We start from the raw sequence: 23,707 nt of genomic DNA on the forward strand, positions 1-23,707 counted from the left end.
GCGGTGCACAATTGGCTCAGTGTTGTCCGCGTTAGGGGAGGGTTTGGTCGGCAGGGATGTCCTTGTCCCATCGCGCACTAGCGACTCCTGTTGTGGGCCAGGTGCAGTGCACGCTGACAAGGTTGCCAGGTGCACATTTCCTCCGACACATTCGTGCGGCTGGCTTCCGGGTTAAGTGGGTATTGTGTCAAGAAGCAGTGTGGCTTGGCTTGTCTGAATTCTGTCTCGGAGGATGCACGGCTCTCGACCTTTCTCTCTCCCGAGTCCGTACGGGAGTTGCAGTGATAAGACAAGGCTGTAACTACCAATTGGATACCACCAAATTAGGGAGAAAAAGGGAGAAAATATATAGATATTTTTAAGCCCACTACTGTTGTGTCATCTGCAAACTTGATGACTGAGTTGGAGGCGTGCTTGGCCACACAGTCTAGGGTGACAGGTAAGGTGGAGGTGCTATGATCCTAGACTGTCAAAATGATAGTCATTTAGTTCAGTTACCTTTGCCTTCTTGGTTACAGGAACAATGGTGGCCATCCTGAAGCATGTAGGGGCAGCAGACTGGGATAGGGAGAGATTGAATATGCCCGGCAACACACTAGCCAGCTGGTCTGCACATGCTCTGAGGACGCGGCTAGGGATGCCGTCTGGGCCGGCAGACTTGCGAGGGTTAACACGTTTAAATGTCTTACGTCGAGAAGGAGAGCCCAGTCTCTGGTAGCGGGCCGCGTCGGTGGAACTGTATTCTCCTCAAAATGGAAGCCAATGACCTTGAGCCTTCTTGGATGGGCACTTCTGTAACTCTATGGCAGCACCCAAGGGGCTTGAATGTTTGAGCTCTCCCCGTATATTTGCGGTGATGTAGTGTCCCATGCGTGACCGGGCACTGAACCAATCACGGCGCAATTGGAGAAGAGTACCAACCCCTATTCTCCGTATTGTCCGCTGGCTGCCCCACCACCACAGAAAGCACTGAGCTAGACCCCACCTGCACTGAACGACTGGTCGCCACCGTCTCTTATAATTATCTGTGATTTATTTTTGATCATTTCTTTTCACTTTTGTTTCGGTAAAACCACATGCGATTATTATGAAGACGACAACATCTAATGTTGGCTTCAACTTGGCTTTCCATGCAAATCCTTCCATTAAGAAAGGAACCTGGTTTTTGGTCGCTTTTTCATTATAAAAACAGCTACGGTGAGATTCGAATGGTGAGATTAATGCTACCGATGTTTATGGATTTTTTATGTGTGCCTGTGTCGTCCACAGACTACAGAAAAATCGCCATAAATCCAAGTTATTTCGTCGGGCAATGTCCACATATATTCTAGAATGTAATAATAATTTTAATCTCAATGCATGTGCAAGGCCTAAAAAATGCATTATTCTTAAAGTGTTAATGGCCTACTTTGACACTTTGCATGCTTTTGGGGAGAAGTGGGGGGGTTCCATATTGGGGGGGCTCTATATGGTGGGGGGGCTCTATAAGTACAATTATATGAATTATATCATTGTATAACGTTGAAATCCCTTGAATTTGACTTTCCAATTGGTCTGTATGAACCCTCTTTAAAAGGAAGTATAGTCTTTGTACACACTTTTGTATACACACAGCCTTTGTATACACTTTTAAAAGGTCTATAAAGGCATAGCTCAGCACTCCTAATAAAGCAGATAGGGTGTGTCCCAAATGGCACCTTATTCCCCAAAAGTGAATTGATCTACTTCCTCAAAAGTAGTGCACTATAAAAGGAATAGGGTGACATACGGGACGTATCCATACTCTCATTTCATGTACAGTAAACTTTGGTAACTATGCCCCCTGAGATGGAGAGAAACCCAGCCAAGGCATTGTACAACTCTTTCTGGTGGACTGAACTTCTCTTTCTCTGTGATAACAAATTGGGCCTATATTTTTAGAAATCACTTTCATCCCCAACATTGGGATGAAGCAGGGGAGGATATGAATAATAAACAGCAGCCAACGCCGCAGGAGGGATGGGATCCACGTAGGTTTTTACTTTAACTTGTTTCTAAGTTACGGAGATACAAATGTCAACAACATTGCCAAACGTTGAAAGGTAGGCTATGTAATTGATGGTACACAGAGATTGTATCAACATGAAAGCACTGGATGAGCAACAACATATTATCTTACTGACTTACTGAAAAACACATCACTGAAATGTATTATTGAAATACACATGCTTAGAATAGTAACTGTGGGAACTTTGCAGTGACACATATGATTTATTATAATACATCACAGTCAGACATGGAGCAAACAATGTGAAAGTCTTTCCCAGGTGATTGATGCATTGGAAAGCCGAGTTGGGGTCAACTCCATTTGAAATGGTCTCAGTCTCCAGTATCAATAGTCTATGTGCAGGGGAGATATGGTCAGTCTGTTATATCTGGTGTAATTCTCCTGTCTTATCTGGTGTCCTGTGTGAATTTAATTATGCTCCCTTTAATTCTCTCTCTCTCCCTCTCCTCCCGGAGGACCTGAGCCCTAGGACCATGCCTCAGGACTACCTGGCATGATGACTCCTTGCTGTCCCCAGTCCACCTGGTCGTGCTGCTGCTCCAGTTTCAACTGTTCTGCCTGTGGCTAGGGAACCCTGACCTGTTCACCGGACGCGCTACCTTGTCCAGGACCTGCTGTTTTCGTCTCTTTCGCGCTCTCTCCCGCACCTGCTGTCTCGACCTCTGAAAGCTTGGCTATTAAAGCCAACGGACATTTACTCTTGAGGTACTGACCTGTTGACCCTGCAAGGACATCTATGAACGTTTGAACATCTTGAAGAACAATCTGGTCTTAAATGGCCATGTACTCTTATAATCTCCACCCGGCACAGCCAGAAGAGGACCGGTCACCCCTCAGAGCCTGGTTCCTCTTTAGGTTTCTTCCTAGGTCTTTCTTGGGAGTTTTTCCTTGCCACCATGGTTTTACATCTGCATTGTTTGCTGTTCGGGGTTTTAGGCAGAGTTTCTGTATAGCATTTTGTGACATCTGCGAATGTAAAAAGGGCTTTATAAATACATTTGATTGATTGAATTCCAGTCAATTCAGAAAGTAAACCAAATTCCAATTCCAAATGTTCCTAATTGAAAAGCATTGAAGATAATTGGAGTTTCAGTGTTGTAAGAATATTTTGAAGATAAATACATAAAGAAGAGGACGAGAGGTCAATAGATTACTAATGATCAATGGAAATAGTGTTTTTCCTGTAATAGGGGATTAATGTCAATGGGTAAGAGACATGGGAGGAATTTCAGTCTGGGACTCATAGCTACAAGGCAAGTTCTCATTGGTCCAAATTGTTTATACATTGAATCTGAAATAGGGTACTTGTTATTTGGCCATTGGCCCAGTTTTATTGCAAGGAATTCTAATTGGTCAACCACAGGCTAGGGCTGGATTATAAAACTACATCCTGTCCCTTTGTTCTGGGGAGAGAATCACGGGAGAGAATTACAGAAGAGAATCACTGAGGACAGGGGAGTATGAACATCTACCATCTACCTCCCCGTATGATGATTTGATCTCTTTGAATAAACCTATTTTTTCTCCCCCTGGTTTGCTTTGGGGTCTGTGTTATTGAAGAAAACTCATCAACTGCTAACAGTGTACTTCCTGAATTGACAGGGATTTTAATGGAATTGACCCCAACCCCGGTGGACAGTTTGGCAGGTCCGAGAAGGGAGAAACATCAACCCCTCTTACTCATGTTACCATTCACCGGACACAAAGGATCAAATCAAATTGTATCAGTCGCGTACACATATTTTGAAGATGCTATTGTGAGTGTAGCGAAATGTTTATGTTTCTAGCACCAACAGTGCAGTAATACCTAACAATACACGTTCAATTCAAAAGAAAGGAATTAAGAAATATTACAATGAGCAATGTCAGAGTCCGGAATATAAATATATATGGGGGGGATGTTTTTCAGCAACAGGGACCGGGAGACTAGTCAGGATTGAGGGAAAGATTAACAGAGAAAAGTACAACGAGATCCTTGATGAAAACCTGCTCCAGAGCGCTCAGGACCTCAGACTGGGGTGATGGTTCATCTTCCAACAGGACAACGACCCTAAAAACACAGCCAAGATAATGCAGGAGTGGCTTCGGGACAAGTCTTTGAATGTCCTTGAGTGGCCCAGCCAGAGCCCGGACTTGAACCCAATCGAACATCTCTGGAGAGACCTGAAAATAGCTGTGCAGCTGTGCAGCGACACTCCCCATCCAACCTGACAGAGCCTGAGAGGATAAGCTTTGACTAGAATAAGGTGCATATACATGAAGTGGGTAAAACAGTATGTAAACATTATTAAAGTGACCAGTGTTCATATGGCAGTAGTCTCTGAGGTGGAAGGTTTGAGTACGGGGTGGTAGCCGGCTAGTAACAGTGTCTACAGTTCAGGGCCGGGATACTGGGCAGAGGCCTGCTAATGGTGACTATTTAACTGTGTGATGGCCTGGATGTAGAAGCTTTGATGCACCTGTACTGTCTCCTCCTTCTAGATGGTAGCGGGGTGAACAGGCCATGGCTCGGGTGGCTGAATGCCTACTGTACATGGCATTGTATAGCCTACCTTCTGATACATTGTGATCAATGATGTTACAAGATTATTTATAACAAAATACTTGCAATGGCTGAATGTTAATGTACCACTATTGACAGCACACTTGTGGTAGAACAGCTTACCACTATTCTGATGAGGAACAATACAGTAGGTGCAGTTTCCCATTGCATTGAGAGCAGCCCTGAAATAGACCACATCCGTGCCAATCAATATGGAACCACTTAACGCCAGTCAGCTACCAGAGTTGCCCACACACACACACACACACACACGCCCCCTTCCCAACCAACCCTGTACCTCACATACCCTGACATACAGAAGTGATTACAATTCCCGCCATTAGCGCTGTACCAGCCACTCGGGGATATTAGAGGGGGTCGTTACCTTTATATTTCTCCCTGACGTTCTCATATGCCTGTACATAGTTCTGCTCCTCTGCATGGGCTGGCCGGCTGGCTGGATCATACATGGACATGGCCCTGGCTGCCACCGTAGTAGGGTCAGGTCACCCTCTCTCGTTCCTCTGATCCTTCTCTTTATTCCCACTGTCTGCTGTCCAGTAACTTTTCAAAAGTACAGTGGTATCTGCTGGTCCCCCTTTCCTTCTCTCACGCGCACTCTCTCTCAGTAGAGCGCATGTAGCCTAGTAGTTAAGAGTGTTGGCCCAGTAACCGAAAGGGCGCTGGTTCGAATCCCTGAGACGACTAGGTTGTGCTCTTGAACAAGGCGCTAAACCCTAATTGCTATGGATAAGAGCGTCTGCTAAATGACTAAAATGTCAAATGTAGGCTATTCCCTTTAAAGCAGTGGATTTGATTCCAGACCACTAGCACCACAACTCCCCTCCTCTCTCTGCTTGAGAAATACCAACACACACAACAGGCCCTCCTCTTAAAGGCACAGAGGCAGACACTGAGATCTCCCACACAAATCACCCCTCCCATACAGATACTCACACAGCTACCTCAACGAGAAACAAGTGACTAAGCTACATGGGGCTACACAAGTTCCTCTAACAGAGGGGAAACAGAGAGCACACCGGGGGTATCAGATGCATCACAACTTCCCATCCACACATTGCTTTAACACCCAGCACTCTACACCACACTTTCCCAGAACTGGATGATGACAGATTACATATAAAGACTGATGCCAGAGAACCACACCTCTTCAGCAGAGGATAACCCTGATACATCTTGTAGCTGTAGTACACCGGAGATAATGAAACTATGCTGTCCATTTCAGAAAAGTCCCCAGAAGGATATTGGATGTAAGAATTTCAGCTGCAACTGAAGCAGCACCATAATACAATGGAGAGATACAAAACATGAACTGCATTTTCAACAAACGACATGATCGCATGCTACAGCTCCGTTACAAATCATTCACATGATATGCAAAAACAAAACATGTTTTGTCTATGTGCTTGAAGAGCTAATGAACTTAAATAGCCATTTTATTGACAAATGTTTGTTTCTTTCCCCTCTCTGTGAGTTTTAGCCTGCTGGAAAATCCAATGCAAACCTAATCTTGATAGTAAACAGAAAGACTCAAGAAATCTGTGCAAGTAAGAGAGCCACTGTGGATGCCAAGACATGTTGCATCATCAATGGAACCTTCCTGAAAGGAAACTGCGCTTTGGAAGCATGTCAGAGTTCTCTCCATCAGGAAAAGAGAGAGCGAAATAGGAGGAAATGCACTAGAATGACCCTATTACGGGAGGAAATGGAAACATTATGGCACTGCACTGACAAAACATTCTTCTTCTTCAAGGTGTCTGTGTGTGCATGTTTGCATTGTGTATTTGTGTGTGTGCAAGTGTGTGCACCCCCGCATGTGTGTTCTTAAAACGTCATTACAGCGAAGGGTATGTAAACACATATGGATGCAATCCTGACAGACTTCATTCGGTGATTAGGAGAGGAAGTCGTCACCAAGTTCAAACTAGTAAACAAGATCAACGGCCCGAAATGTACTGATTGCAAAATATTTACCATGTCTGGTATGTGAAAATATTTCAACATTATGATCCACTAACCTGGTGCATAGCAAGGTAATTAGTTGAAGGACATGTAGCCTAGCCCACATAACCAAGGTCATTATGACCTCAGAGGAAGAAGAGTCTCCTTTTGTTAGAGAGCCTGCCTTGGGCTCTCATGACTGACTGTGCTGCCAGGCAGCTAACCCTCCCATGCCTCAGTAACTACATTGGCTATGGAGCACAGTAGTTCCACTGTCTTATCTTAAAACATTAAAAGAAGGCAGGAGGATCAAACTAAATATTTAAGGTGGACACTGTCCTCAGTGGTCATCGATTGTAGCCATGTATTCTTTGTGGTCGGTTCGGTGGTGACACACTTTTTTACGGCCTCTGTAGTAAGTCTGGTTGATGTATCCTAGCAGGCTGAATGCTAATAGAGAGGAACAGCTGTACACTTACATACATTTCTCAGGTTTTGCTTGGCTTTCATTACCTAGGTCCCCACACAGAAAATGAAGGGAATGTTGTTTGTAAGGCTATACAGTGGGGCAAAAAAAGTATTTAGTCAGCCACCAATTGTGCAAGTTCTCCCACTTAAAAAGATGAGGCCTGCAATTTTCATAGGTACACTTCAACTATGACAGACAAAATGTGGAAAAAAAATCCAGAAAAATCACATTGTAGGATTTTTATTGAATTTATTTTCAAATTATGGTGGAAAATAAGTATTTGGTCAATAACAAAAGTTCAATACTCAATACTTTGTTATATAGCCTTTGTTGGCAATGAAAGATGTCAAACGTTTTCTGTAAGTTTTCACAAGGTTTTCACACACTGTTGCTTGGCATTTGGCCCATTCATCCATGCAGATCTCCCCTAGAGCAGTGATGTTTTGGGGCTGTTGCTGGGCAACACAGACTTTCAACTCCCTCCAAAGATTTTCTATGGGGTTGAGATCTGGAGACTGGCTAGGCCACTCCAGGACCTTGACATGCTTCTTACGAAGCCACTCCTTCGTTGCCCGGGCGGTGTGTTTGGGATCATTGTCATGCTGAAAGACCCAGCCACGTTTCATCCTCAATGCCCTTGCTGATGGAAGGAGGTTTTCACTCAAAATCTCACGATACATGGCCCCATTCATTCTTTCCTTTACACGGATCAGTCGTCCCGATCCCTTTGCAGAAAAACAGCCCCAAAGCATGATGTTTCCACCACCATGTTTCACAGTAGGTATGGTGTTCTTTGGATGCAATTCAGCATTCTTTGTCCTCCAAACACGACGAGTTGAGTTTTTACCAAAAAGTTATATTTTGGTTTCACCTGACCATATGACATTCTCCCAATCTTCTTCTGGATCATCCAAATGCTCCCTAGCAAACTTCAGACGGGCCTGGACATGTACTGGCTTAAGCAGGGGGACACGTCTGGCACTGCAGGATTTGAGTCCCTGGTGGCGTAGTGTGTTACTGATGGTAGGCTTTGTTACTTTGGTCCCAGCTCTCTGCAGGTCATTCACTAGGTCCCCCCCATGTGGTTCTGGGATTTTTGCTCACCGTTCTTGTTATCATTTTGACCCCACGGGGTGAGATCTTGCGTGGAGCCCCAGATCGAGGGAGATTATCAGTGGTCTTGTATGTCTTCCATTTCCTAATAATTGCTCCCACAGTTGATTTCTTCAAACCAAGCTGCTTACCTATTGCAGATTCAGTCTTCCCAGCCTGGTGCAGGTCTACAAGTTTGTTTCTGGTGTCCTTTGACAGCTCTTTGGTCTTGGCCATAGTAGAGTTTGGAGTGTGACTGTTTGAGGTTGTGGACAGGTGTCTTTTATACTGATAATAAGTTCAAACAGGTGCCATTAATACAGGTAACGAGTGGAGGACAGCGGAGCCTCTTAAAGAAGAAGTTACAGGTCTGTGAGAGCCAGAAACCTTGCTTGTTTGTAGGTGACCAAATACTTATTTTCCACCATAATTTGCAAATAAATTCATTAAAAATCCTACAATGTGATTTTATGGAGAATTGTTTTTTCATTTTGTCTGTCATAGTTGAAGTGTACCTATGATGAAAATTACAGGCCTCTCTCATCTTTTTAAGTGGGAGAACTTGCACAATTGGTGGCTGACTAAATACTTTTTTGCCCCACTGTATATGCTATAAACAAGGTAGTTTGGGTCCTGGATGCTGATTGGCTGAAAGCCGTGGTACTGTATATCAGACAATAAACTATGGGTATGATGCAAAAGTACTTGTTTATTGTTGTAATTACATTGGTAACCAGTTTATACATGTAACAGCAATAAGGCAACTCAGAGGTGTGTGGTATATGGCAAATATACCATGGCTAAGGGCTGTATCCAGGCACTCTGCGCTGCGTTTTGCCTGCCGTGGTACAGTATATTGGTCATATACCACACACCCTTGGGCCTTATTGCTTAATTAACTGTAGATCTAGTCTAAAGTTGGAGTACAGCTTAAGTTGCCGCCCTGAAACGTATTTTTAAGATGGACAGCTGAGTTAGGTTGGCATAGAGCACAGAACAACGACCCCAAAGCATGCCTATCTGGGTATCAATGCTTCTTTGAGACCTGAAGCCACTTTGATGCATAACATCTTGAACAGATATCAAACAAATGATACTAGAGATACTTTAGCTTTGGCTACTGTCCTCTTGTGGCATCAGTGAGCATTACACGGGTGAGCAGCCTCTGTAAGCACAGCAGAATCCCCCTCACTGCACTTATGTACAGTATGTATGGGATTCCCTATTATGTATTTTCCTGCACACAGTGAGGTGGACATTATGACATCTTGATGAACTAAGACCCAGTGGGCACAGAGAGAAGGGCTACATCCTAAATGACATCCTATTCACTATAAATTGCATTGATTTTTTTTACCTCTGGTTAATATGAGTGCACTATGCAGGGATGCCATTTAGGACACAGGAGGTTTGACTTGTGTGAAACGACTTTACATTGCAGGTTCTGGTGTATGGTTACTTGTTTATACCTCTTTTCTAGTAGAATCCCTCAGCTACTCATTCACATGTAGCACAGGGGTGTTTTTAGTAGGGTTGAAATAACTATTTGAATCTTATGATGAATAATTCATTGGACATCAGAATGTTCAGAGGAGCAAGTCATGGTCTTCAGTAAATCATGGTTTATAAGTCAGTACATTTACAGCATGTTGACAGATTTTTTTTTACTCCAAGCTTTCTGTGAGAATGTTTGAGAAAAACACCAAAATAAGGATTCTCTCTATCATATACTGTAGTGTACACAAACCTAGGAAATCATCTGTTTGGCAATGCCTCCTCTGAAGGTATAGGGGCAGTCTCCAGAATAAGCAAGGCAGTGGGCAGAACAAGCAAGGTGGTGGGCAGATCCAAGCATGAACTAGCGAGATCCTATTGGCGCATTACAGCATGTATTTGCACATTTCCATTTGGGAACGTGCACGTATGCAATACTCAATTCGCCTTGCTCTCCTTCTCAACAACATTTTTATCATCTTTGACAAAAGGGTCAAGTCTAAGTTTCATCTATAGCTCCATCTTCTCCCAACCTCTGAACTTCCTCTCCTCACCATATTTGGTGTGAGGCTTTAGGAGTTCTGAACGGATGCTTCAGATTTATACATTCTGTGAGATGCCCGTCTCCTTCTTCCATCGGTGGCCTAGTACTGACTAAAAGTTATTTTCCGATGGAGATTGTCCACTGAGCTATCTTTTTAGTTCAGGACTAGGCTTAATCTGTGTCTGGGAAACCGCCCCTTAGTGTTAAACTAGTTCTCTCTTCAGTGAAGACTCTGGATGGTATTTGGACATGGGATACCATGGTACCACACGAAGACCAACATTGCATTCCTCTCATAGGCTTCACCTGTCCTCTGTCACATCACTCCAGAAGGAAGGGTTAGTGTTTAATGTGTCCTTATAATTAATCACTGACTAAGGTCACACACCACCAGGAGTGTCATTTATGCAGCAGATAAGTCTGCATAGTTGGAAAATGGGTAATAATTGTCTACACTGGCACCATTAAGTCACCTCCCAAAACCTTGTAAATTTCCCCAGGGTCAAATGCCTGGTATTCCAGGCATAACTGGAAAGTGAAGCATTTGAGATATAACAGACTGCCGATGGCTTGCGTAAAAAGGAACTGGTTTAACTCGCCCAAACCATCTACAGTAACCTCTGACACGTAGGGGTCAATTGAAGAGGCCTGCTCCACTAGGGTCAGAGGTCAGTGAAATGTCTGTAGGAAAGTAGGCTACCACACGACGCCCTCAACAAAACATAAGCGTACAAAGTGGTTCTGCTAAAAATAACTTGAGAAAGCTATCCACTACCAGTAAATGGAGACTATTCTGCAGTCTTTGCACAAAAGGCTTTTGTGTACAGTACTACTACGTGCAAATGAATTCGCCTGTATGGCCGGCAGCTATAAAAGCAGCGGGATAACAAACGGTCCTGTCTCCAGTTGTTGTGAGTTAAGGTTGCTGTGGCCTAGCTTGTCAGACACACAGCTGATGTACGAGACCAGTGCTATTGTGACTGCAAACCTGTGAGTCATATAACCACCTCCTTTATCTAAATGCATCTTATGTTTGGCAGCATCCTTCACTCATGCTGCCAAACATACCCTCGTAAAACTGACTATGCTACTAATTCTTGACTTCGGCGATGTCATTTCCAAAATAGCCTCCAACACTCTACTCAGCAAATTGGATGCAATCTATCACAGTGCCATCTGTTTTGTCACCAAAGACCCATACACCACCCACCACTGCGACCTGTATGCTCTCGTTGGCTGGCCCTCGCTTCATATTCGTCACCAAACCCACTGGCCCCAGGTCATCTATAAGTCTTTGCTAGGTAAAGCCCCGCCTTGTCTCAGCTCACTGGTCACCATAGCAGCACACACCCGTAGCACGCGATCCAGCAGGTATATTTCACTGGTCACCCCCAAAGCCAATTCCTCCTTTGGATCGCTTTCCTTCCAGTTCTCTGCTGCCAATGACTGGAACGAACTGCAAAAATCACTGAAGCTGGAGACTCATATCTCCCTCACTAACTTTAAGCACCAGCTTTCAGAGCAGCTCAGAGATTACTGCACCTGTACATAGCCCATCTGTAAATAGCCCATCCAACTACCTCATCCCCATTCTGTTATTTATTTTTCTCCTTTGCACCCCAGTATCTCTACTTGCACATTCATCTTCTGCACATCTATCACTCCAGTGTTTAATTGCTATATTGTAATTATTTCACCACTATGGCCTATTTATTGTCTTACCTCCCTTATCCTACCTCATTTGCACACACTGCATATAGACTTTTCTATTGTATTATTAACTGTATGTTTGTTTATTCCATGTGTAACTCTGTGCCGTTGTTTGTGTCACACTGCTTTGCTTTATCTTGGCCAGGTCGCAGTTGTAAATGAGAACTTGTTCTCAACTAGCCTACCTGGTTAAATAAATAAAGATGAAATAAAAAAAATCAAATAAAATTTTTAGATGCCCTGGTCATACCATTTAATTTCAATGAGCATCTGTCTGGGTGCTTAGTCTACTTCTGTATGTACTAATTACTCTCAGCCGACTTCATTAGCCAACACATTAGTCAGTCAAAACCATATTTCCCTCTATCACACAGAATATAAATATTCAACAGCCATATACATACTTATCTACGCCATAGCTGTGAAGCATAATTCCCTGACACGCTTCACTGCAGGGAGACCACCATGCTGCACTACTCAATAAGAGCCACAGGGTGTTAGCCAAGAGAGCCTACTTGTAACACAAGGGCTCTCCCTGTACAGGACAGAACTAGCAGCAAGTTATAATTAAACAGACATAACTAAGCAGATTAGAATAGATAATAGCTTTTAAATAAATGTTTGATACAGTTAGTAAAATGTGGGTCATAAACGGCATCCTTGGAGAAATTATGGTTAAGTGCCTTGCTTAAGGGCACAACTGCCCAACGCTGTAACCTCGAGGCTACCTGCCGCGGTGCAGCTGAGTGAACATAAATAAAAAGCTTTCAAAAGAAAACAATTTTAATCTCCAAACTGCATCTTCCAACTCTTGTTGTGCTGACCAATAATAATATCCAGCCACAATGCTACCGCTGTCTAAGGACTCCACCCCACTGAATCAAATCAATATGGTTTATTCCAAAGAGAGAATCTGAGAGTCAGTGCTGACACAGCAACATAATCACACAATATCAGTGGCCAGACACAGACTGTCTCCCAAATGGCACCCTATTTCCTATATAGTGCACTTGTTTTGAAGTCAGTGTCATATAGTAGACTCAGTTGGAGCCAAGGAAGGAGAGCCCTGAGATTGACAGAGACAAGCTCTGACAGCCTAATACACCCTTTGGAATTCAAATGGGAAACTTAGAGTTGTTACCATAATAGCTTAGCTCCTAAAGCCTCATTAGCAATGCAATGGCAATGTCATTACTGAATCACAAGCTGTATAAAACACTTGGAGAACATTTATGAGAGCACCTGTTAAAATGAATGTATCAGTCCTCTGCTCTTGTCCAAAAGTGTGCGATGTGCGGCCTAGTATAGTGTATCGGATTAATAATCTCTGTGTGTACGTGTATATTTTACCAGGCAGGTCAATTAAGAACAAATTATTTCTGACTCAGTCCTCTGTGTGTGCGTCCCACGCTCTTTTAGTCCAAGATTACCTGCGATACGGAGAACGGCCCTCTCCGCCGAGTCCAGCACATGCACATCTCCGGAGGTAGACTTGGAACGTTTGATCTGGTGGTGTTTGGAGAGGTTCCAGGGCATGGTGTCTCCAGGGAACGGAGAGCTGCTCAGCTCACTGGAGCTCTCCTCAGATGCAGCCCGCACCAAAGGATACCTCTTAGTATTCTCCTTAAGTTCCTCCATGGCCTGCATGAGCAACAAAGGAATAATGAATATATGCAGTATAAGATGGTGAGAAAACACAAGTGTTTGTTGTGCTGTGGACTCCAAGTTCAATGGAGCATCTTGGTACCTAAAATAGTAAATTCTCCTACTAGGTGATAACATATAGACTAGATGGATTACATGCCTAGTGTATATTAGTACTGGGGGGAACACAGAAAATCAGGTTCAGAAACTGTACAAAAGATAACCACTTCAACCAGATAAAACTAAAATATAACCTTGTACAGATACAGTCGACTGTAAATGGTCCAAGAGAGAAAGTGAGCATTCTTAAGCTACACTCTCCGTGATGATGCACCAAGTCAGCTAGCCTCCTTTTCAGCTGAGTCACCATACAGTAATCAGGCTGCTCTCCACAGGGGCGCTGGCTGCCTCACCAGCCCGGCACTGATTGGTCGAGAGCAGACAGGACCATGTTCCCAAGGGTAACCAGGCATAGAGCGCATCAGGCACGGTTTACACAGTGGCTATGATATCAGTGTAGCCTATCCCTCCACCGGCTAGGACAGCAAACTGACAGCAACAACACGCTTTAATAAAACCTATGCTACATACAGTATCAACACATAGGCTATGAAGCATCACAAGACAGCCTGCTGTAAGATAGCTTACTGTATTCCTGTCTAGTAGGAATCTTCAATAATATAGAGCAATGGGCACGTAATGAACATGCAATAAATCACCAACTTTGGTAAGTAAAGTGATAACACTGATCACTATGTTAAGTTAAGTAATACGGTGAAGGAAAATGTTACGCTTGTGCTTTTCTAATAACTAATTCAACTGGGTTCATGCAAATAACTGATTGATGCCTGGGAGGAATCCTCACTATCAGCATAAGCAATTTAGCAGGACGCTCAGAACATTGTTTTGAGAACGGAAAGGGATGTTTCAAGGTCTCAGTTTGGACAGAAGAAGTCTCGTGAGGTATTGGTCAGTCACATGCATGAACCAAAAGTTAATGATGAATTAATGAATCATGTAAATCATGCACATATAAGCAGTATATAAGAGAAAAAAGGGACTGCCCCGATGGAGCTCACTTCAGACCGATACTTGAGGCAGATGAATCTGTAGCCATATTATTTCAACGGTATTTAACATGAGATCCTCTCTAAGCTTTACAGGAATGTGGTTCTGAAAATAAACGGAAACTCCACCTTTGGCATTTTTGTGTATTCTGTAGATGTTGTAACAATTTATTGCTACCACTGTATCATCAAAGGTATCATCTAAGTGAGTTTCAGAGATTGTCAGAATATAAATGTCATCTGTTACTAGCAGATTACTGATTTCACGAATCTTGTTTCTTAAGGTACATATGTTAATGTGGGGTATGTTTAGCACTTTTCTGGGATGCTTGATTGTTTTCATTTCTTTACTGGGAAGCTTAACAGAAGTAGACATGCTCATGTTATTTATGTTAGTGCTGGGTGAGCTGCATACAGTGGACTTCCTACTAGGGCACACCGCCTCAGTGCTAACAGTATAACTCTGGTTCATATGTAAATGATTACTGCATACAATAGCTATAGGATCAGCAGAGGCATTCAGGGCAGTTAGAGGGACATAAATTAGGTGACTTACATTGTGTCTTCCAACACCACGCCAATGGGATAATGTACATTTGCTGAATCATTATGACAACAGTGAGACAATGGTAGGGATTAACTGAGCTGGGCTTCAATCTCTGATAAGTCATTGTCTCAACGCAGCCTTATAATGCTGTGAAAGGATCCAGGAACACAAATGGTTTGTGAGTACCTCATAATAAGCTGTAGACCACAATATCTACCAAGAGAGTTCTCATCTATATTATTCGTAGCAATCTCTATAAAACCACAAACCGATGCTGGCACGAAGACCGCACTCAACGAGCTGTATAAGGCCATAAGCAAACAAGAAAATGCTCATCTAGAAGCGGTGCACCTACTGGCCGGAGACTTTAATGCAGGCAAACATAAGACCATTTTACCTCATTTCACATGTGCAACCAGAGGTAAAAAAACTCTAGACCACCTTTACTCCTCACACAGAGAGACGCATACAAAGCTCTCCCTCACCTTCCATTTAGCAAATATGTCCAGTATTCTATCCTCCTGATTCCAGCTTGTAAAAAAATAAATAAAGCAGGAAGTACCAGTGACTCGCTCAATAGGGTCAGATGATGTGGACGCTACCAATGGCATTGAGGAGTATATACCACCTGTCACCAGCTTCATCAATAAGTTCATCGACGACGTCCACCCCACAGTGTCCGTACATACAGTGGGGCAAAAAAGTATTTAGTCAGCCACCAATTGTGCAAGTTCTCCCACTTAAAAAGATGAGAGAGGCCTGTAATTTTCATCATAGGTACACTTCAACTATGACAGACAAAATGAGAAAGAAAATCCAGAAAAATCACATTGTAGGATTTTTAATGAATTTATTTGCAAATTATGGTGGAAAATAAGTATTTGGTCGCCTACAAAAAAGCAAGATTTCTGGCTCTCACAGACCTGTAACTTCTTCTTTAAGAGGCTCCTCTATCCTACACTCGTCACCTGTATTAATGGCACCTGTTTGAACTTGTTATCAGTATAAAAGACACCTGTCCACAACCTCAAACAGTCACACTCCAAACTCCACTATGGCCAAGACCAAAGAGCTGTCAAAGGTCACCAGAAACAAAATTGTAGACCTGCACCAGGCTGGGAAGACTGAATCTGCAATAGGAAGGAGCTTGTTTTGAAGAAATCAACTGTGGGAGCAATTATTAGGAAATGGAAGACATACAAGACCACTGATAATCTCCCTCGATCTGGGGCTCCACGCAAGATCTCACCCCGTGGGGTCAAAATGATCACAAGAACTGTGAGCAAAAATCCCAGAACCACACGGGGGACCTAGTGAATGACCTGCAGAGAGCTGGGACCAACGTAACAAAGCCTACCATCAGTAACACACTACACCGCCAGGGACTCAAATCCTGCAGTGCCAGATGTGTCCCCCTGCTTAAGCCAGTACATGTCCAGGCCCGTCTGAAGTTTGCTAGAGAGCATTTGGATGATCCAGAAGAAGATTGGGAGAATGTCATATGGTCAGATGAAACCAAAATATAACTTTTTGGTAAAAACTTGTTGTGTTTGGAGGACAAAGAATGCTGAATTGCATCCAAAGAACACCATACCTACTGTGAAGCATGGGGGTGGAAACATCATGCTTTGGGGCTGTTTTTCTGCAAAGGGACAAGGACGACTGATCCGTGTAAAGGAAAGAATGAATGGGGCCATGTATTGTGAGATTGAGTGAAAACCTCCTTCCATCAGCAAGGGCATTGAAGATGAAACGTGGCTGGGTCTTTCAGCATGACAATGATCCCAAACACACCGCCCGGGCAACGAAGGAGTGATTTCGTAAGAAGCATTTCAAGGTCCTGGAGTGGCCTAGCCAGTCTCCAGATCTCAACCCCATAGAAAATCTTTGGAGGGAGTTGAAAGTCCGTGTTGCCCAGCAACAGCCCCAAAACATCACTGCTCTAGAGGAGATCTGCATGGAGGAATGGGCCAAAATACCGGCAACAGTGTGTGAAAACCTTGTGAAGACTTACAGAAAACATTTGACCTCTGTCATTGCCAACAAAGGGTATATAAAGTATTGAGATAAATAAGTATTTGGTCAATAACAAAAGTGTTCCACCATATTTTGCAAATAAATTCATTAAAAATCCTACAATGTGATTTTCTGGATTTTTTTTCTCATTTTGTCTGTCATAGTTGAAGTGTACCTATGATAAAAATTACAGGCCTCTCATATTTTTACGTGGGAGAACTTGCACAATTGGTGGCTGACTAAATACCTTTTTGCCCCACTGTACATACATATCCCAACCAGAAGCCATGGATTACAGGCAACATCCGCACCGAGCTAAAGGCTAGAGCTGACGCTTTCAAGGAGCGGGCACTAATCTGGATGCTTTTAAGAAATCCAGCTATGCCCTCAGATAAACCATCAAACAAGCAAAGCATCAATACAGGACTAAGATCGAATCCTACTACACTGGCTCTGACACTCATTGGATGTGGCAGGGCTTACAAACTACAAAGGGAAACCCAGCCGCAAGCTGCCCAGTGACAGCGCACCTACCAGACGAGCTAAATGCCTTTTATGCTCGCTTCTAGCCAATGTGAGTAAGATCTTTAAACAGGTCAACATTCACAAAGCTGTGGGGCAAGATGGACTACCAGGACGTGTACTCAAAGCATGCGCTCACCAACTGGCAAGTGTCTTCACTTAGATTTTCAATCTCTCCCTGAACAAGTCTGTAATATCTACATGTTTCAAGCAGACCACCATAGTCCCTGTGCCCAATGAAGCAAAAGTTACCTGCCTAAATGATTACCGCCCCGTAGCACTCACGTCGGTAGCCATGAAGTGCTTTGAAAGGCTGGTCATGGCTCACATCAACACCATCATCCCGGAAACCCTAGACCTACTCCAATTCGTATCCCGCCCCAACAGATCCACAGATGAAGCAATCTCAATTGCACTCCACACTGCCCTTTCCCACCTGAACAAAAGGAACACCTATGTGAGAATGCTGTTAATTAACTGCAGTTCAGTGTTCAACACCATAGTGCCCACAAAGCTCATCACTAAGCTAAGGAACCTGGGACTAAACACCTCCCTCTGCAACTGGATCCTGGACTTCTTGACTGGCCACCCCCAGGTGGTAAGGGTAGGCAACAACACATCTGCCACACTGATCCTCAACACTGGGGCCCCTCAGGGGTGCGTGCTTAGTACCCTCGACTCCCTGTTCACCGAGGCGGGCCGAACAGGCCCCCATTAACATCGATGGGGCTGTAGAGGAGTGGGTCGAGAGTTTCACATATCTTGGTGACCACACCACCGACAAACTATCATGGTCCAAACACACCAAGACAGTCGTGAAGAGGGCATGACAACACGTTTTCTCCCTCGGGAGACTAAAAAGATTTGGCATGGGTCCCCAGATCCTCAAACAGTTCTACAGCTGCACCATCGAGATCATCCTCTGCCTGCTATGGCAACTACTTAGGATCTGACCTTAAGGTGCTACAGAGGGTAGTGCATATGGCCCAGTACGTCACTTGGGCCAAGTTTCTTGCCATCCAGGACTTCTATACCAGGCGGTGTCAGAGAAAGGACTAAAAATTTGCCAAAGACTCCAGTCACCCAAGTCATAGACTGTTCTCTCTGCTACTGCACGGCACGTGGTACCGGAGCGCCAAGTCTGGGACCAAAAGGCTCCTTAACAGCTTCTACCCCCAAGCCATAAGACTGCTGAACAATTAATCAAATGGCACCTGGACTATTTACATTGACACCCCCCTTTGTTTTTACACTGCTGCTACTCACTGTTTATTATCACTTTACCAATACCTATAAAAATTACCTCGACTAAACTCCGCACATTGACATGGTACTGTTAGCCCCTGTATAAAGCCTCATTATTGTTATTTTATTGTGTTACTTCGTTTTTTTAAATAGTTTCTTTACTTTGGTTTATTTTGTAAATATTTTAATAAATCTTTCTTGAACTGCATTGTTGGTTAAGGTCCTGTAAGTAAGCATTTCTCTAAGATAATACCTGGAGTACCCCTCGCAGGAAGATAATTACTTCCCATTATTCCTAAACTACATAATTTCTATTCAGAGCAGCATTGCCTTCTGCCTGGATAGCACCCAAGCATGTCCAAGGTGAAGGCAACTGTTTGAGTTACTAGGCAACCCTGAGGAGTTTTAAAGGGTATGCTACTACTGAAGGTTCTCTGGATGTAAAAGAAACAGGGAAAGTCATCAGTGTTTGCTCATTTGAATAGACTTTGGCAGTGCATGAATCACTCTCAGATCATTGGGTGAGGTTAAGAAGTTGTAGAAAGTAGGTGTGGATGTGTCTGTACAGTCTTAGATAACTCTCTTTCCTTCTCTAATTTCCTTTATGCTTTAAATGACTCAACCTGGTCTCAGAGCAGATACAACCTGGTCTCAGAGCATTTTGCAATGTCCTGTGTTAAAATCCCCACACCCATTTAGTATGTATTCATTTGATGGGTGTCCAACACTTATTCCGTATGATATGTTACGAATTTGCAAAATGTACAATTTGGTACGAATTTGCAAAACATATGATATATATTGAATTCTAGCTGGGTGGCTAGGTGGCTAACGTTAGCTCACTGGCTAATGTAAGCTAGGCTAGGGGGTCAGGATTAGGGGTTAGGGTTAAGGTTAAGTTCATGAGTTAGGTTAAAGGGTTAAGGGTTAAACTTTCTTAAAAAACAACATTTGGGAACCTCTGCCTTTAAATGAAAACTACACCCATAAACTATATTTTGGTATTTGTTTCATCCCAAAATGTTTTGCTTGTCAGCAATCAAGTTTTCAAGATATGTAACTTTCAAAATACAGAAATCATCCCGTTTGATGCATTTTGAAACAAATACCAAAAGATCATTTTTGGGTGGTAAGTTTTCCTTTAACACTATAACTGCTAAAGCTGTCATTATGACTGCTCATTAATTAATTAATTGTATTACTCTTCCATTTTTAAAGGCATGCCCCCCTTCAACCTTGACTTTCCTGAATAAGTCTACATAACACACTGTCGTTGTTAGAATTATAATATCAAACAGATCTGCTGTTATAACCAGTTTTATTTGAATGATTTTCCCATTTACGCCTCCTACACCTGACAGTAGGGCCTGCTGCACCTATTCTCCCGACATTGGAAGGTGCAGTGGCCAGTTGATCAACCCCGATAATTTCCTCGAAACTGAACCTAAACTATTTTCACACATATAACAGATTAAATAAATACATTAAAGTATGGTGGGGGAGAAAGGGAGAGAATGGGTGAGTTGATGAGTGAGCGGAAGAGGATAATGCATAATTATGGAATCACCAATTGTGAATGAAGAACAGGGCGGGCCATTCTATTATATTGGTATATTCTAATTATTATCTCAAAATGGTACGTACCCTATTTCAGTCCATCAAATCCAAGCAGGCTTACCAGTCTACTCTGGCCTACTTGTAATACACAGTGAGAGCATTCGTCATTTACAATGGCAAGAAGACCAAGAAGACTGGATGCACATGCTGTGTTAGCGCTGCTACAAGATCTGAATGAAAACGACTCAGACGGTGGGGAAGAAATTAATCATGACATCTGTCATCATGACATAATCATCATCTGTGATTGTTATTATTCTGATTCTGAGCCTCAGCCGGAAGGCTCAAACGAGGCCTAAGCACAACAATAAAACAGAATGGTAAGCACGGGAGCTGAAAAAAAAAGATCCACATTGGGAAACAGGTGAGCGAGTGTCGGAGAATGTGGGGATGAGGCTTGTGGAACCTTACGTTGGCAAGGGGGAAAATGCCACTGTGTGTCACGTGTGCTCCCTCCCCGGCCTCTAGGTCACCAGGCTGCTTGTTATGGTGGACACCTGCACGGCGGGTTCAACTGGTTCACTTGTCTGACCGCTTTCATGATGACGAGTTTCTCGCACGACTGCACTATCTGGATGATGTTTCTTCTCGCCTGAATGATCTGAATCTAGGACTCTCAGCAACTACATTCAATGTGCGGGACAGAATTGAGGCTATGATTAAGAATTTGGATCTCTTCTCTGTCTGCATTAACAAGGACAACACACAGGTCTTACATCATTGTATTTTTTGTGTGCAAATTAACTCAAGCTTACATGTCAAATGTGATATAGCGAAGCACCGGAGCGAGTTGGCTGTGCAATTATGCAGGTACTTCCCGAAACGGATGACACAAACAACTGGATTCATTATCCCTTTCATGCCCTGCCTCCAGTCCACTTACCGATATCTGCCTCGTCAAAATTGCAACAAGCGGTTCTGTGAAAATTGAATTTAATCACTAGCCACTGCCAGATTTCTGGATTGGGCTGCGCTCAGAGTATCCTGCCTTGGCAAATCGCACTGTTGAGACACTGATGCCCTTTGCAACCATGTACCTATGTGAGAGTGGATTCTCAGCCCTCACTAGCATGAAAACTAAATACAGGCACAGACTGTGTATGGAAAATGATTTAAGACTGCGACTCTCCACTACAACCCAACATTGCAGAGTTATGTGCCTCCTTTCAAGCATACCCTTCTCATTAACCTGTGGTGAGTTATTCACAATATTTTTTTATAAACAAATAAGGTTTAAAATGTAAGCTGGTTAAATAAAAGAGCAAAATGATTTATTATTAAGAGAGAAAGAGAGTATCTGCGACTTTGCATACGGTTACCACTCCCTGTGCAGAAGGTGGAAACCTGGCATTGAGGAGGAAGAGGTCATTATGTTAATCTTGAAGAATGTCAACCCTATACTAGCCAGTCAACTCCTTGAAAGAGTCACCACTGTTGATGTACTGGTTCGACTGGGACAGCAGTTCGAGAAGGACAGAGAATGCCAACAACAATTTGAACAGAGAGAGAAAGACACCCAAACAGTTACCAAAGCCAGACCATCAACAACAGCCAGAGTCTCCAGCCAAGACCCCTCCCATGTTCTGTTGGAGATGTAGCCAAAAGGGATATTCTTCAGCCCACATGTCTAAGACCGTATCAAGTAAACCCTTCCAGAAACCACAAATCACAACAGGCTAACAGACCTAACTCACATCGCAGGAACGACCATCCTACTCTGGGTGCTTTGACCAGAGCTGAAACCCCAAGAGTCACTGCCTATGCCCCCCTGTCAACATCCCCTTCCTTTCAGTTAATACCGCACCAACTGGTGTTACCCCTGTCCATAGGCCCGTGGAAGAGCCATCCTGGACACCGGGTCATCCTACACACGGCTCATTGAGAAACTGTGGAAGGAGGTTAAAGGTCCACAATACAACTTCAAGCCGTGGACAGAAGGTCCACTCTATCTGACTGATGGTGAGGCTAAACGACCACTTGGATGAAGTGAGGTAGAGTTCCGCCTGTATAACCGCTCCGATATGATTCCTTCCGTTATCCTACAAACCAAGAACCTTGCTTTTCCTGTCGTGTTGGGAATTGATTTCATGTACTTCAGTGGTGTCCAGATTGATATCGCACACAATTGTTACTGATTTCCACACAATCAGAGCAAGAAGCATTTCTTCCAATCAGAAGCTACGAAGTTACATGAATGGGGACCAAAAGTGGCAGTCTTCTCTGCCTTTGCTCTAGTACCACTAACCCTTGGTAATCCTTCTGATGATCTCCTTTTACAGGATGTGAGAAGAGCTCAGCTAGAACAGCCAGAGGAGTTAAGGCTGTTAGAACAGCTGCAGAATAACTGATGTATGTACTTCAAAGCTGGGACGCACCGGGCTCCTGAAGCACAAGATATTCCTTACACAGAAAATGCCGATCAAATAGAAGCCATATCGTTTGTCCCCAGTGAAGCTAATCATTCAAAAGGGACTCATTGATGATATGTTGACACAAGATATAATTGAACGTTTCTCCTCTCTCTGGGCTGCTCCTGTTGTCCTCATCCAAAAAGATGAGATTTTGTGTGGACTATAGGAAGACCAACAATGTTTCCCAGACTAATGCCTATCCTCCGTCCACGAGATCCTGGAGTCATTGTCTGGCTCTGTTGTGTTCACTACCCTTGACCTCAATAGTGGTTATTGGCAGGTTGAGATGGACCATGAAAGCAAGGACAAGACTGCTTTTGTCTGTGCTGAGGGCTTGTTTTCCTTTAAGGTGGTGCCTTTTTTATTAAAGAATGCACCTGCCACTTTCCAAAGACTGATGGAGATTGCATTAGGTGAGCTCGAAGGGAAGATCTGTTTCGTCTACCTGGACAATATACTTATCTACTCCCAGACCAGAGAACAACACTTTCTAGATCTTCATGCAGTGTTGGACAAGCTAAGAGAAGCTGGTCTGACATTGAACATGAAGAAGAGCAACTTCTGCCAAGACTCCTTGAAGTTCCTTGGCCATATTGTGTCTTTTGACAGCATTCATGTGGATCCTGAAAAGACCAAGGCGGTACAAGACTTCCCTGTGCCAACCACACTCAAGGCCCTTCGATGGTTCCTTGGAATGGCTGGATGGTACCATCGTTTTGTGTCGAACTTCTCCCAGGTGGCAGAACCCCTCAACGCATTGAAGCAAAAAGGAGCGAAA

The 23,707-nt window shown here is 43.5% G+C and overlaps 1 protein-coding gene across 8 annotated transcripts in view; it reads right to left on the bottom strand.

Annotated features, from left to right (window-relative positions):
* Window positions 1–23,707, bottom strand: part of pleca (plectin a) — a 189,613-nt gene that overhangs the window by 160,290 nt on the left and 5,616 nt on the right. For 6 of the 8 annotated variants that reach the window (XM_031793789.1, XM_031793796.1, XM_031793794.1 and 3 more), the window contains exon 2: window positions 13,291–13,501. In XM_031793789.1, coding sequence (XP_031649649.1) covers window positions 13,291–13,498 — 208 coding nt within the window. In that variant the 5' untranslated portion in view covers window positions 13,499–13,501. Of the gene's footprint in view, window positions 1–4,974; window positions 5,447–13,290; window positions 13,502–23,707 lie in introns of those variants that run through there. The other 2 variants (XM_031793801.1, XM_031793800.1) reach the window with 1 other exon arrangement.

Source organism: Oncorhynchus kisutch, linkage group LG17 (assembly GCF_002021735.2).
Source record: "Oncorhynchus kisutch isolate 150728-3 linkage group LG17, Okis_V2, whole genome shotgun sequence".
Taxonomy (NCBI): Eukaryota; Metazoa; Chordata; class Actinopteri; order Salmoniformes; family Salmonidae; genus Oncorhynchus; species Oncorhynchus kisutch.